The sequence below is a fragment of the Phocoena phocoena genome, chromosome 4 (assembly GCF_963924675.1).
Source record: "Phocoena phocoena chromosome 4, mPhoPho1.1, whole genome shotgun sequence".
In the NCBI taxonomy this organism is placed as follows: domain Eukaryota; kingdom Metazoa; phylum Chordata; class Mammalia; order Artiodactyla; family Phocoenidae; genus Phocoena; species Phocoena phocoena.
Genome location: NC_089222.1, coordinates 49,091,950 through 49,106,972, shown reverse-complemented (window position 1 = coordinate 49,106,972; position 15,023 = coordinate 49,091,950). Strand labels below are relative to the sequence as shown.

General features: G+C 37.2%; 1 protein-coding gene across 3 annotated transcripts in view; it reads left to right on the top strand.

Annotated features, from left to right (window-relative positions):
- The first annotated feature begins 10,261 nt into the window (after positions 1-10,261).
- Positions 10,262-15,023, top strand: part of MECOM (MDS1 and EVI1 complex locus) — a 285,173-nt gene continuing 280,411 nt past the window's right edge. For all 3 annotated transcript variants that reach the window (XM_065877048.1, XM_065877047.1, XM_065877046.1), the window contains exon 1: positions 10,262-10,591. In XM_065877048.1, coding sequence (XP_065733120.1) covers positions 10,301-10,591 — 291 coding nt within the window. In that variant the 5' untranslated portion in view covers positions 10,262-10,300. The remainder of the gene's footprint in view (positions 10,592-15,023) is intronic.

Below are 15,023 nucleotides of genomic sequence, written 5' to 3'. Positions count from 1 at the left end.
AATGTATATTTATTCCACAGGAAACGTTATCAACCAGTGCAAAAGTTTACTGGCACTAGCTGGTGATATAATGGGTAGTTTAAATCCTGCTAACTGCAAATAATTTTTCAACAGTGTTTATGATTGTGGTAGAGTTTAGTGAGGCAAAAGTACAGATAACATAAATATTTCGAAAAAAGCCGATTGTACTGGAGCCGTGAGTAAATTAGACCCAGTTTGTAAATAAATTTAGTTTTTTGCCAGCAAACATTTATAATCCTCTCTTGCTGCAAACGATAGTAATTTATATAGAAGAGGTCCTGAATGCCTTTCTCTAAAAGTCAGTTCTCATTAGGCGGCAGTGCCTGGTGCCCATCAAGTGTCTTAGACTGTGTGACTCAATTAGACTTGAAGGATACTGTACAGACCACCTAATGCTACTAGTTATTGTACATGTTGATAATGACAATTTCCAGAGACCATACATAGTTTGGTAGTCTATGAAGTTGTAATATTATATCATTCCCTTAAATACCTAGCTTGTGTTACCACTTAGCAATGTTGAAATTACCCCTTCTCAAATCATAAGTGCTATTTAGTGTATGTATACACATATACATGCTACATCTGTTCATATTTTTCCTGAAAACATTTTTTATCAAAGTGTATAATGTTTTCTCAAATTATAAAAAACCCTTTCTTTACGTTTTTCAGTGACACTCCATCCATCCCCATGGTTTTGAATGATTTTACGTTTAATATGATGTAGTGTTGGGAAACTCCATATGGGGGCCTTTAGAGTTTGAAACAGGGGCAGAAAATTGCACTCCTTGGAATCATCTAAACTTATTTTACACTGAAGATACTGTATTTGCAATGGGGCAAGAGTCCAAGCTAAAATCAGCTAAATCAAGGAATTTCCCCACAGCATCACTTTAAGATCATACGTTGTTGTCCTTGTTACCAAGCCTTGTGACAACAAGGAACATTGTTCATTTTCAAATAAAACCTAATTTTGAGACTAACACAATTTCATTCTTTTGGGCACTCTCTGCTCCTTATCAAACTCAGAGTGTGGTTAGGTTAGCGTTCTATGGCTTGTTCACATTCCTTTTTATCGGCAAGCCATTGCTACAACTCCCTCTTCTGCCAGACATGCATAATTATTTTCTTTTCTTTATGTAGGACTCCTGGCTATAAGAAAGCTCTTCTGTTTTGTAGCAACAGGAAAGGGTCTGCATCAAGTTAGCTGTGACAATGAACTGGAACTTATATTTACACTGTTTATTCAGTTCTCCTGCACACCTATCTTTGTTTATTATATGGTAGAAAGTGGAGGGCAATCTCATTTACTTTTTGATCTTCATCTTTGAGGGTTGTTTTGAATATTTTTACCTAGTTTATGTTAGAATTCAGTCTCCTTGTTACAAAATACACTCCTTGCTCCTTCCTTTAACTTGTAGCTCCTGAGTTTTGGTCTCTCCTTTGGAGGCAGCAAGGATCTCTGCCAAAAGCCACCAAGCCACACTTAGGTAATTATAATAAACAAGTTGGGGCTCTCATTTCACATGCAGAGCTGGATGAAGCAGCTCTGTGGTCAGAGGGATCCCAGTTGCTCCTCTGTTAGCAATGGCACATTAATGCACCCTCATGCTCTCCTCCCCAGCTTTAAACACTTTTTTTTAAAAAGGAAGCAAATCAGGTCACTCTTTAGCATGTGAAGGGCTGCAGCTTTCTTCTGAAACCACCATCAACAACATAAACAAATTAGAGGTAGTAAACCACACATTCTGCCCACACGTAAACCACAGTCCTCACCAGAGGGCAGTCTACTTAATGTGAGAATAACAGCCCAGTTTTATAAGCCTCTACTGGGAATAAATTCCAGTTTTACTGGTTAGAACAAAGTTGGGCAGCCAGAGTACAGTCTCTCCTAGGTTACATGTTGTGAGAGACCAAACCAATTCTCAAAGTGTCTTTCCAGGAAATATATTTTATAAGCTTCTGGTACACCAAACTTTGACCATCCTTTGGTTTTCATTATGTAGAACTGAGTTTGCTTGAGTGGAATGGACCTGGGGCTGAACTTGTCCAATGTGCTTATTTTATGGATAAGGAAACAGGGACCCCAAAAAGCTATGAGTCTCAAGCTCTGAGGTTACTCTGGGCAGTGAAGACTTATTGCGGAATCTGGACCTCCACGTCAGGGCTTGTGCCACTCCTGCTTTTCCTGAGTGCAGACGGCATAGTTTACAAATCCCCCAACTTGACCCATATGGGAGTTATAAAATATTCCCTATACCTTCCTGATGCTGATATGCTTCCTTTCCTGACAATGGTTGGTCCTCAGCTAATGTGTCCAGCCCTAAACTAATGTGTTCCGTCATCAGTAAATTCCTGCCTGTGATAGTCTTTTCTTAAATACCTGTTTAAACAGTAATTTAGATAAGAGTGTCCCATTTGTGTGCAACAGGAAATGCCTGCCTTCTTTTAGATACGCTGGCAAATAATTACTGTAGATACGGCTTGAATACTGAAAGGCTGTACTCTGGTCATTTCAGACTGCCTGAGAGTAACCACCCAGTCTGCTGCAACATAATTTCAGGGCATTTCTATTTTACTCTAAATGAATCTGAAGGAAAATCACTTTGGGGATATAAAAAGCTTATGAGAAAAGCCATCAGGTCAAAGGTTGCCAAAAGTCTCTTAAAAATTTGTCTTGCTAAAAGAGAATGGAGGCACATAGTTATAATGTAAAAGAAACAGTATGTGATATGTGATAAGTCTGTTCTTACCTGGTCATTCCAGTGGGTATTGGTGATCGGGTCTCCCTTAACAACAGAATAAGCCAAACATTAACCAGGTCATGTTTTTCCTTGGAGCAGTGCTCACAGAGCTTTAATGTCTTTATTTTAGCTGTTTTAGATTCTGTAAGTAGATACCAAACGGCTTTACTGGTACCTCAACTATGGATTTTCTGACAATTACTTTCCCTAACCAGTTTTAAAAACTTAATTCCATCTCTGATGAGGAACTTTTGGAAGTGGCCAAACCCGTTTCATAAGAGCTTAGAAGCTACCAGTTTAATTCACAAACCATACTTCTTTAGTGAAATGTCTGTGAAATTCCTAGGAGTGTGGAGAAACTCTTAACCAAATTTAAAACCCCAGGACAAGCAAGGGATATGCCACAATCCCAAGAGAAAGATAAATGTTCGTTCACTGATTTGGTCCTTTACTTTCAACTCCTGTGGTAGTTTTTGCCATCTTCCTTGCTTGCCTCCCGACACTCTTTCATAATTTTAGGGTCTTTTTGACAGCCCATAAACAGAATATTTTTAGGAAACCCTGGGGGAAAAAGTTCCGTAAGGAAGAAATGGAATACTCTGGTACAAGGAAGTAGCAAATACTGGAGGTGCAAGGAAGCTTAGAAGATCACTGAAAAAATTCCACGTGCCAAACCACGTTGATACGTTATTTCACAAAAATAATGGCCTCCAAAGACATGGATTCTACAAATGCAATCCAGTGTCAGCAGATTCCATGAGGTCTACTTTCTTTTCACCCCTCTCTGCTGGAGGCAGCTCACTCTGAAGACCACGTCCATCAGCAGCTTCCATTCTATTAGATGCCTCTATTTTCTCAGCCTGTGCCTCTGGACCCTTTCTACGATGCTTCAAAGCTAGTTTAAGTCAGTTTTCTGGCAATTCGTTTTTCTTACTTTTACTAGTTTCCTTTCGTTGGGATCTTAAATTTCATTATCTGGGGCCATTCTCACACACTACTCTGCTGGCCAGTTCAGAGCCGCCTTCTTTGCTCTGTTTGTGCATCTGGCATGACTTGGGCTCCACCCTTTCCCCAAGCCCAGCGCGCCTTGATTGGTTGCGTTGCTGGTGCAGAAGAGCTGGCTCCTCTGCTTTCTCGGCAACAGGCCTCGGTCAACGCTCTGGAATTGTCCTAACAAGGGAAGAAGAGCATGTCCGGTTTGAATTTTGGAAGGAAATTGATGTGTTCCCCCTCCCTCCCCGCCCCGCCCCGCCCCGCCCTGCCCTACCGTTAGCAGGCACCAACTCTTGGATTCGTGTTCACGCGCTCACGTCCTACCAGGAGTTCCCCGGTGGGGCTTGAGGTTTGGCAGCGCCTGCTCTGCTCGTGGAGCTGGGCACGCATCCGCAGCTCTCAGCCACGTGTAATCCTTCCTGTCTGCTCTCAAGTTGGGCACAAAGTACTGGCGCTCGGGCCCACCCTCTTCTTTAGTAGCAATTAACCTTTACTACAGAGCTTCCTTTGAAGTTTGCTCATGTTTTTATTACAAAACTGCAATGAGGAACATAATGGGGGGAAATGTCTAAATTTCTGAGTTACCTAATCTGTTCAATTCCCTTGCTGGTCTCCTCCTGGCAGTTGTTTCATGTAGTTTTGATCTCAACCAGTCTGCCTGAGATTTCAAACCATGTTTCTGTCTCAGCCTATTTTTAAGATTAGTGAGTACACAAGCACACTACAAATGCACATGGATGTGTCTATCATATGCGTATGTGTGTACAGCTGAGTATATAGAACAGATTTCTTATTTAATGTCTAAGGAAATTTGTCTTAGAGTCAGACTACATATATATGCTTCTAATGTTAATATTAAACTCTATTTAGTTGCTAAATATTTTCTATCATGTGAAGAAGAGTAGAGAGGAAAATTATTTATGTTAGTATCACTAATGATAATGCTGAGTGATAAGTATTATATGACAGGTACGGAATGCTATTAATGGTGAAACTCAGGATTTTGAATGGCATCTGCCCAGAAGATTTGCAGTTAAACTAGGCAGAGGGGCCAAGTTAAACAAATGGTGAGTTATGTAAAACCCACAAAAAGAGAAGGCATTTTAGGCCAGCCTTGCAAATAAGAACCAAAGAATTATAAGTGAAATGGCATTTTTTTTCCTAGCCTGCCGTTCACAGGAGCTCAAATAAATGAAGTCATTTTTCTCTGCTTTTCACTCAGCAGTAAATCATTGGTAATCCAAGGTTGGTAGGAAAGCAACTATGAAGCTCAAAGAAAATACAAGAGAATCTTTTTTTTTTTTTTTCCTTAGGATTGGTAAGGACTTTCTAAGAAAAATGTAAAAATCACAAAGGAAAAATAGACTTCATTCCATACAAGTTAAAAAGTTTGTACAACGAAAACGCCATTAAAAAAAACAAATGCTAAATGATCTACTGGGGATAGTAGCAAAAACTATATCAAAGGGCTCATTTCTTTATGATTAATAAGACAGACCAATAAAAGCCCAATTAAAGCTGCATAAAAACAATGAATAACTTGCAAAAGGAGAAATAGGAATGACAAAAATATTTAGTCTTAGTAATCATTGAGATGTGAATTAAAGCAACAATAGATATACAGTCTTTTCCATTGTATTAATAAAATTTAAAAACAAGATATAATAATAAATGCCAGTATGATTGCTAGAAGTATAAATTGGTATACACCTCTGATAAACAATCTGTCAATACTCACTAAGCTTTCTTACAGGAATCTAACCTAGGGAAATTAAAATAGGTGAAAATAAATATTTATATGAAAGAACGTTCATTTCAGTGGTATTTATGGTATCAGAAAATTAGAAGCAACCTAAATAAATACTATGCAAATAGTTCACTTATTATGGATTTATATTATGGAATATTATGCAGCAATTCAATATAGTTTAATATTTTTAAAACCATAAGAAAGTGTTCATATATCAAGTGAAAAGGTGAAAAAATAAACTATTCACATGGTAGGGCCACAATTTTGAAAAAACAAACTTTAAAACATATCTTTAAAGAAAAAAAGCAAGTTGCCTAAGAGTTAAAGGGAGGAGTGGATTTAAACACTTGGGTTCTAGTCTCAGCTGACTTTGTATATACCGATTATCATCCTTGAGTATCAGGTTACACATTTGCAAAATGGAAGGTTATTCTTCTCACCGTAGTTTTCTCATTGGATTGTGAGAAAACATAGATACATCTGTAGAAGTTATTATTATCAGTATTATTTCTGCAGTTTCCTCTTTGCGGATTCTCATACGTTTTCAAAATGCATCTCTTCAAGTGGAAACCTTATGGTACTTATTCAGAGTCATAGAAATAAATACAGTCTAATACAAGTGTGGCCGCTTTCTTGGTTTCCAGGGATATCAGAACATCTAAAAGTTGAATTGAAGAGTTTGATTTCCAAGAGCATTTCCCAAGTCATTTGCCTCAAATTGAACAATAAGCTTGTCCTTCTGTCCTCCTGCAGTTAATGACACACTTAAAGGATGCAAGAAGCAAATTCCAGTAGCAGGCAGTTCAGATCCAAGAAGTTACAAGGGTTATTTATCTTTAAGGGAGCACTGATGTATATAGCACTTCTTACCTGCTACTAACCTGTTGTAATGTGCCCAACCTGTCAATATGATATCTGAGCAATGCTTTAATTAACTGTAGTTACAGCTCAGGGAAAAGATCTACCAATTTTTCCTCAATAACAGAGATTTAATGGAGATATGATAATTGAGATAGTTTGTCATTTAGATGAAATGTTTTAGGAGCTTTATGGATAGTTCTTGAGTAATGTACATGGAGACAGTAGTTTACTTTGGTTTATGCAAATATTCAATGCAGTAATGATAAACTGCATTTGCTGTTGAAAATTTCATAATGCTAGATTACGTTGAAATATTGTTGCATGCTTTGATACGTAAAACTCAGCAGTTTTATATTTCCATTTTTTGTTACCACAGCCCTTTTTATATTTAATTCAGATGATACTAGATTAACAGTGGCTTGAAAACAAATTGCCTGAGTTTGCATATCCATTTAACGCCTGCATGTGGATGAATAGGACCGTAAGTCTTTCTCCTCGATTTGCTTGACCTATATAAGTTGTTCTTTAGGTTTAATTGGATTTTTTTGCTATTGTAAGCAGAATTGCATTCAGGTTTTAAATTCAGATTCTTCTGTGCAGCAGCCTGGGCACACGTGTATTTTGTCACCACAGGAATTAAAATCCAAACTCACTAGTTTAGAAATTATGCTTTGGGAAAGTTTGTGGGTAACTCAAAGGCATGGGGTCAGCTATGTCAGGGGGAGGGCCCAGATGGCTTTGTCTCTATCCTTTTTTAAGATTTGAGATCACTCTGATGGAACTGACAGTATGACTAATTTAACCCTTTGAGGCAACAGGGGAGATTTTACTGACCTTTAATGGATAATTACTGGAGGAAATAGTTCTATTCATTTGGAAGCATTTTTGTTTTCTGCTGCTTAAATGGATAAGTCTATAGATTACACAACGTCTTCCAATTTTTAGCACTTCTCAAAAAAACCCAAAATCTTCACATTGAGTGATAAATCCCTTTAAGAATCTGTAAAGTAACTCTGCATTTGCAGTAATTAAATGTTACAATTCTAGAGAGATTTTTAAATATGTTTTTAGCTGTATCAAGAGTGCTAGTGAACTTTTGGCTCTTAGGTTGAAATGAAAAATCTCCCTGAAGAATAAAATTAGATAGACTTTATCAAAGGTGTTTGGACCCTGAAGTATATTTCTCTGATAGTATTTCTTTGGGGGCATTATTGAAATAGTTTCTTTTGATGTTGGGCTTGGAGAAAAGTTTGTAATCTATAGTGTTCCATTTCTACGGGTTTAAAGATGCTTTTCAGGATCAAAATAATTTCCTATATTTGGTAGAAAAATATTGGTTTGGTTGAGTAGTTCAATAAAATTATACGTTAGGTTGATTATCTATGTAACAAGTATTTTTTGAGCACCTTTATGAGGATCACTTGGAGAATTCCTAAGAAGTGTGTTTTGAGTTTTCCCTTTAAGGGTCTATTTCCTAGTTTGGAATAAAAGAACTATTCATATTAAACTCTAGGTAACAATAGGCAGAATTATTTGATCATCAGATTGAGGGAGGAAATTATGTGAGAATTCAAAGAAGGGGGATACTTATGCTAAATGGGATGGCAAAGAGATAAGTTGGGAGTTGACATAGAGAATGACTAGAAGTTGGATGGGCAAAGGGACTGAGATAGGGTAGCCTGGCAGGAAGAACCACTGAGCTCAGAAGTCAGGGATAAGCTTATTCTGGCCTTGGGGGCTCCTACTGAGGAGTGTTGAGACTAAGAGAGAAAGAAGATTGCTTTCAAAATGAAAGAGATTCTATTCCAAGCCTAAGAACTCTAGGTTTTACTTGTGGACATTAGGAATTATTAGAGGCTATCGCACAGGAATGTTGATATGCCAGGAAAATAAATTCAGCAGCACTGTACAGGCTCAGTGTTGAGGGATACTGGAGAGAGGTTGGCGGTCTGAAGATCCAGTTAGAGGACTGTTAGAAAATTCAGGAACGAAAACACGGACTGAAAGAATGGGATGAAGGTACAAATCTTGCAAGAAGAATGGACAGCATTTAATGACTGAATAGACTGAGGATGACGGAGAGAAAATATCTATGTTATTTTAGAACCTTGAACATGGATAATTGGGGGAAATATTACTTTTAATGGAAATGGGGAAGTGGGCAGGAGACTCGATTTGAGACTAGATGATAATGTGCAAGATTTTGTATATGCTGAACTTGAATGATAATGAGCTTGTTATGTTGAGATCAAGTGTCTCATAGGAATAAGTTTGGGTCCTGATTTGGTTCTGTGCTTGGTTTAAATGGCGTTATCTCATTGTTTGAATCAAGAACCAAGCACCTCATTAGAAAGATACTTTTGCATGTACAATCACTTTGCACTTCACAAAACTTTAAGAGAAGTCAGTACTTGATGGACAATTGTAATAGGTTTTATAGTTAACTAATTTCCATAGAGAATCAGAGAAGGAATTAGGGATAGAACTCAGGTTTTCTACCCTCTAGCTCAATAAACTATCTTGGAAGATTTTAATAATTCATAGAACTGTAGGGTTGGTAGGATCTTAAGGGTCATCTAGTTCATCAACCTAAAGCTACAGTTTCTCCATATCATCATTAATTCATGACTATCTAGGCTATATTAGAGCCCCTGTGCTGGGGAACTTAAGGTAATCCATTTACCTTTGGATGGGTCTGATTGAAATTTGTCTCCTTGTAATTTTAACCCATTTTTCTTGGTTCCCTCCCTTGAAGGTCTACAAATTGAACAAATTAGGATTGGCTCTCAGTCCATAATCCTAGTGGAATAATCCTAGTGGAATCCTAGTGGAAACATGTTTATTTGCTTTAAGATAACTGAAATCTCCTTCAACTGGTGGGAAATTCAAGCTCAGTCATTATTCTTTATGCTTCCTTCCACTCCCATGTTGCATAAAGATCTTAAGGCTGATACGGTGTGATCATTTACTACAGGTGTGGTGCTGTGCTGCTCTGGGGATACCTTAGAACTCCGGTGTTGAGTGTCCAGACTGCTAGTTACTCTACCCTGCTCTTCCCTCAAAGATGGTCTTGCCACCTCCCCCAGGGCACTGCTCCATGCAGAGGCCCTCTGATCTCTACCACTTCGCAGTCTGGAGGAAATTCACTGTCTTTTTGGTGCACCCCAAGACACTGTCTTCTCTTTTTTTCCTCTGGAAAACTCACCTAATTTCTTCAATGATTTTAGCTTTTACAAATGTCCAGAGGAATCACTAGCATCAAGTAACTTTAATTCTCTGTGCTGTGTAAGTTACTGAGGCAAGGAAATACCAAGGGCTTGACGATGTGTTTGAAATGAGAAAGGAAAAATAAAGAACAAACATAAATTAATATTCCAATAAATAATCCTGCCATATAAATTTAAGCCTTGTTGCACATGGAAGCCTTTGGAATCTTTCATGACTCTCCTACAGTTTAGTCCAAGATATCATTGCATGATATAACTTTCCAAGACATGGTATAACGCTATTAGCTCCCAATTTGGGATGGTTTGCAGGATTGTAGGTACACATATGTTTACTTCTTATCTCTACTTTGTTCATAATAATATTTAAATTGCTGATTGTTTCCCAACTGCATAATAGGTTGAGCTGGTCCATGAGAGAACTGGCAGTTAAAGATTAGCTCATTTGATTTATGGATTCAACACAGATAAACCAAAGAGGCAATAATCCCTCCCCCCTCCTTCATCTGTGAATAACAGATTTTAACGCAGGCATATTTTAACAGTGGTCTTTCCTATTTCGTCTTTAAAAAGCAACAACTTTATAAGCTGAAGATTGAGATGTGGAATTCTGTCTCTTCTATATTAGTAGGAATTTATGAACTTTTTATTTATTTACAGGTAATGAGTGTGTGTATGGCAGCTACCCTGAAATTCCTTTGGAAGAAATGCCAGACGCAGATGGAGTAGCCAGCACTCTCTCCCTCAATATTCAAGAGCCATGCTCTCCAGCTACATCCAGCGAAGCATTCACTCCGAAGGAGGGCTCTCCTTACAAAGCCCCCATCTACATCCCTGATGATATCCCCATTCCTGCTGAGTTTGAACTTCGAGAGTCAAATATGCCTGGAGCAGGCCTTGGAATATGGACCAAAAGGAAAATTGAAGCAGGTGAAAAGTTTGGGCCTTATGTAGGAGAACAGAGGTCAAACCTGAAAGACCCCAGTTATGGATGGGAGGTAAGAATATATTTTGAGTTAACACATTTATATATATTAACATGTGTAAAGAAGAGATTACTTTTTAAAATGTCCATAAAATAAGCAAATTCCATTTGTTGCAAAATGTCTTCAAATAGATTTTTAAGGATGAACCTCCCTTACAATTTCACTGCTTGATAGAAACAAAGTATTGCTTAAAGATATGGCATGATAGAAAGGAACTCAACGGGTTCCTTGAATGATCAAAGGATAGTATCTTGAAAACATACTAAAGGATAGAAATATAGTTTTTTAATTAGCATTTGGAAACATTGAATGTGGCCATCGCTACGGTATGTGGCATAAGCAAACAAAAGTCATCATATGACATGTTCATTGTATTTTATCTTTTCTTTTTTGGGAAGGGGGTTTGGAAGATTGGAGGAAACATTAGTCTTCTCCATTTTGTGGCTTTGAGTTAATTTGGTTTTACTTTCATTCTATGTGTTTATTTTGCTCTGTGTTCTAATACATTTTACCCCTCTTATGATAACCCTGCTTTGATTCTACATGCTTCCAGAATGTGTGTACTGTACTGAATCCTGTGATGATTATATTCAAATTGATTTAATGAGTAATTCATGTATAAAAATGGCAGCAAAAAACAATATGAAAATCAGTTGCTAGTTTCATTCTTTTTATAGAACCCATCTGTAAATATGTAAGAGTGGGATGTTGTGGTCTAATTACAAAATCTAAATAAATTTTGTTTCATTAAGGACAGGTAACTATGTCATTCTTTTGAGTTTATAATTTTTGTACAAATTCAGTATATATATATATATTTCCCATTTATTTTTATACCTTAAAAACTTTTGTGGTTAAATCACAACATCACAGTTCCTGGAATATCTGACCTATATCTGAAAAACTTGTAGGAAATTTCTACATGGGCAAGAAAGTGTTTTTTGGAGATGTGATTGACCTTTGGTTTCACAGTATTTCAGTTAGACGGAAATTGGATAGATTTATTTTGGTATGTTCTCTTAATATTTATGATCATTAATAGAATATCCGGTTAGCTTTTTAAATAGAAATAAATATGCAGTGCCTTCAGGACTTAATTTCAATTTTTTGTCCCTTTGCTTTATATGTGTCCCCTTCTGAAATCTGCTCAAAATGCCATAATAAAAACAATTCTTGTTCAAATTCTGAAATGCTAAAAGTTAAGATCTGGATTTCACATAATTACAAATGAGAAATCCTTCCTTAGTTTTGTTCTTAGCCACAGCTTTGGTAAAGTTGTGGTTTAGCTACATTGCCTCTAGACATGTACATTGATAAGAGATTGTTAACAAATCACTGTAGCATTAACTGATATGTGAGTTGAATACGTTTTAAACCAAATGCGTACAAACTTTACGTCATTATTGTTCACCTTAAAATAATGGCTATAAACATTCTACTAATAAGTGACTCATTAAACTTTTATTACAAAATCTCTAGAGTTAAACAACAAGTGCAGTACTGTTCGAGATTATCTAGAAGGCTTGGAATAAACCAAGACTTAATAATGAAATCATTTTGCAATTCCAGGGTTGGTAAATGCAAGTCTGTGCCTTTTTAAACAGTATACCTGTGGATTCGGGGATGAACCTGGGGATAGTTCTATATTTAGAGGAAATTTAAAAATAATTAATTTTTTTCTCCTTGGAGTAAAATATCTTCAATATATACATGGGCAAATACTTACCTTGAAAAATGTAAAGTAATTCTTTTCATTATGTCAAAACTGAGTTGTTTTATTGCTTGGAATTCAAGATAACTTTACAAATAGTTCATGACTCTTTGGCTAAAGATCACCCATTTCCTCTTTCTCCTTCAAGAATTCAGTTGATGGTCAATTCGGTGGTTTTCTTTGCCATTTTAATGGTCTCTCGCTTCTGAGATTGTAGACTATCTGCTCTAGATGTATTGTGAACAAAAACAGAGAAAGAGCTTTTTTTGGTGATTTTGGCAAACTTGTTATCCATGGAGGACCAGTTGAGTTCTTGACTTTAGTATTTTGTTTTTTTAAAAAAATCTTACCATGGTTAATACCTAATCCAATCATGATCAACAAAGGCACTTGCACAAAGGCATCTGACCTACTCGCATGTGCTCTTTTAAATTGTTCTCATGTCATATTGGCCCTCAACTATAGCTGATTTCCCTCCTGTTTGGTTGGACAAATAGTTGTGATTAACTAGTGTGGCTTCTTTTCTGATACTCCTAAAAAATGATGAATTGAAGGATAAAATAACCTCTTAGGCCAAACAAAATAAACATGAACAGAGGAAACCCAGATTCAGCAGTTATTGAGTACCTACTATGCATAAGATTCTGTACTAAATATTTCCTTGAGAGAAACCCAGCCTATCATAACTGAACAAGTCATTCCTATCTCTAGTACTATGCTTGCTCTTTTCTCCCTTCAAAGTTCCCCTCCTTGTGCATTTCCTGTTTAGTAAATTGCATTACCATCTGTTCAGTTGCTCAAGCCAAAAAAATGGATCATCTTTGACTGTACTCTCTCCCACACCAACCATGTCTGATTTATAGTTCCTATATTCTATCAAGCCTCCATTCTTTACACATACTGGTCTCCCTACCTGGGAATCTCCTTTTCCTTCGCATCTTTAGCAAGTTTCTATTCATTCCTCAAGTTCTCTTCTTCCATGACATCATCGCTGACCTTTCTAGTCACAATTTAGTACTGCTTACATTTTGTCTCACCATAGCATCAGGTAAATCCATACTAAAAAACTTAAAGCATTGTGCAGCACCCAGACTGTTTGCCTAGTTTCCCTAATAGAGCAACATTTCTGTGAGAGCTGGCATAGTTGTATCCACTAAGTGCAATGTCTTGATTGTGTCCTATCTGTGCTGCCTGTGGTGTTGTCTAATGCTAAGTATGTTACCTGAAATAATCATACTGGATTAGTCGGCTCAGGCTGCTGTAACAATATGCTACAGACTGGGGGGCTTAAACAACAGGAAATTAATTTTCTCACAATTCTGGAGGCTAGAGTGTGAAGTAAAAGTTTCAGCTGATTCTTTTCCTGATTTGCAGATGTTGCCTTCTTGCTATGTCTTCACATGGCTATTCCTAGGTGCATGCACCTGCACACACACCTACACACAGAGAGAGAGGGAGAGGGAGAGGGAGAGGGAGAGGGAGAGGGAGAGGGAGAGGGAGAGGGAGAGGGAGAGGGAGAGGGAGAGGGAGAGGGAGAGGGAGAAGGCGGTGGTGGTGAGCACACTCTGACGTCCTTTCTTCTTATAAGAACACTAATCCTATTGGATCAGAACCTCACCCTTATGACCTCATTGAACCTTAATTACCTCTTAAAGGCCCTATCTCCAAATTTAGTCACACTGGGGTCTAGGGTTGCAATATAAGGATTTGGGGGTGGCTTAAACATTCAGTCTACAACACAGACATTTAAAAATAATTGTTCAATAACAGAATGAGTGAAAGAATAAATGAAAGAAAGGATGAATGGATATAGGATTATGTTACTCTGAAAGAGATGACAAGTGAGGACTTAGGTAGGCCCATGAAAAAGCTAGAATCTGGATTTTAGACATGTAGAATGAAGTCTTAACTCTGTCACTACTGTGTGATTCTAGGGAAACTACTCCAAATCAATTGATTCTTGCATTTTTATTTGACTAATGGGCTAATAATAACTGCCACACCTCATTAGCTGTTATGTAATTAAAATTAAGTAAAGAGATATGGTAGTTTCTTCAAAGAAAGTTTTTAAAAGAGAAAGCTCAAAGATAGTATTGCAGTTAGGGCCCACCTTTCTGAACCCCATTTAAATAACTTTTTAAGTTAGCTATATTTCCCGAAAGGGGCACTTCTGGGGAATCCTTTAAGTTTGTATTTTTGAGAAATAGGTTATTTTTGAAAAAACGTTCTATAGACCAAAATATACAGTTAGGTAAACTTAAGCCATAAACATAAAAAACATCATTTGTGTGATTTCTCCAAACCAGTATTGACTTAATAAAGAAAAACTTTAAAAATATTATTAGAGTTTGGTAGTGATTTCCACCTTGCAAAGCATATGACTTATCTCTAACAAGAGATTTTCCAAGACTAGGGAGTGCTTGACTGTCTCTAGGACCTAAAAGTAATTAGTGATAGAACACTTTTTCTTACGTTTAGAACTTTAGAGTTACTGATTAGTGAAGAATAACTTAAAAAATTCTCTTGGTTCAAGTTGAGGTTTTCTTGTATGTTTCCTTCTAAGATGACCATTATGTGATAACATAGGAATTGCTTGGCAGAACAGAAGGGAGCAGGCTTCTGGAGGGAGACTTCTGAGGCTCAAATCCTCTTTAGGGTTCTGTGTACTAGTTGAATGATTTGGGAAAAGTTACTAAATTCGTTGTCCCTCAGTTTATTTGCATGTTACATGGT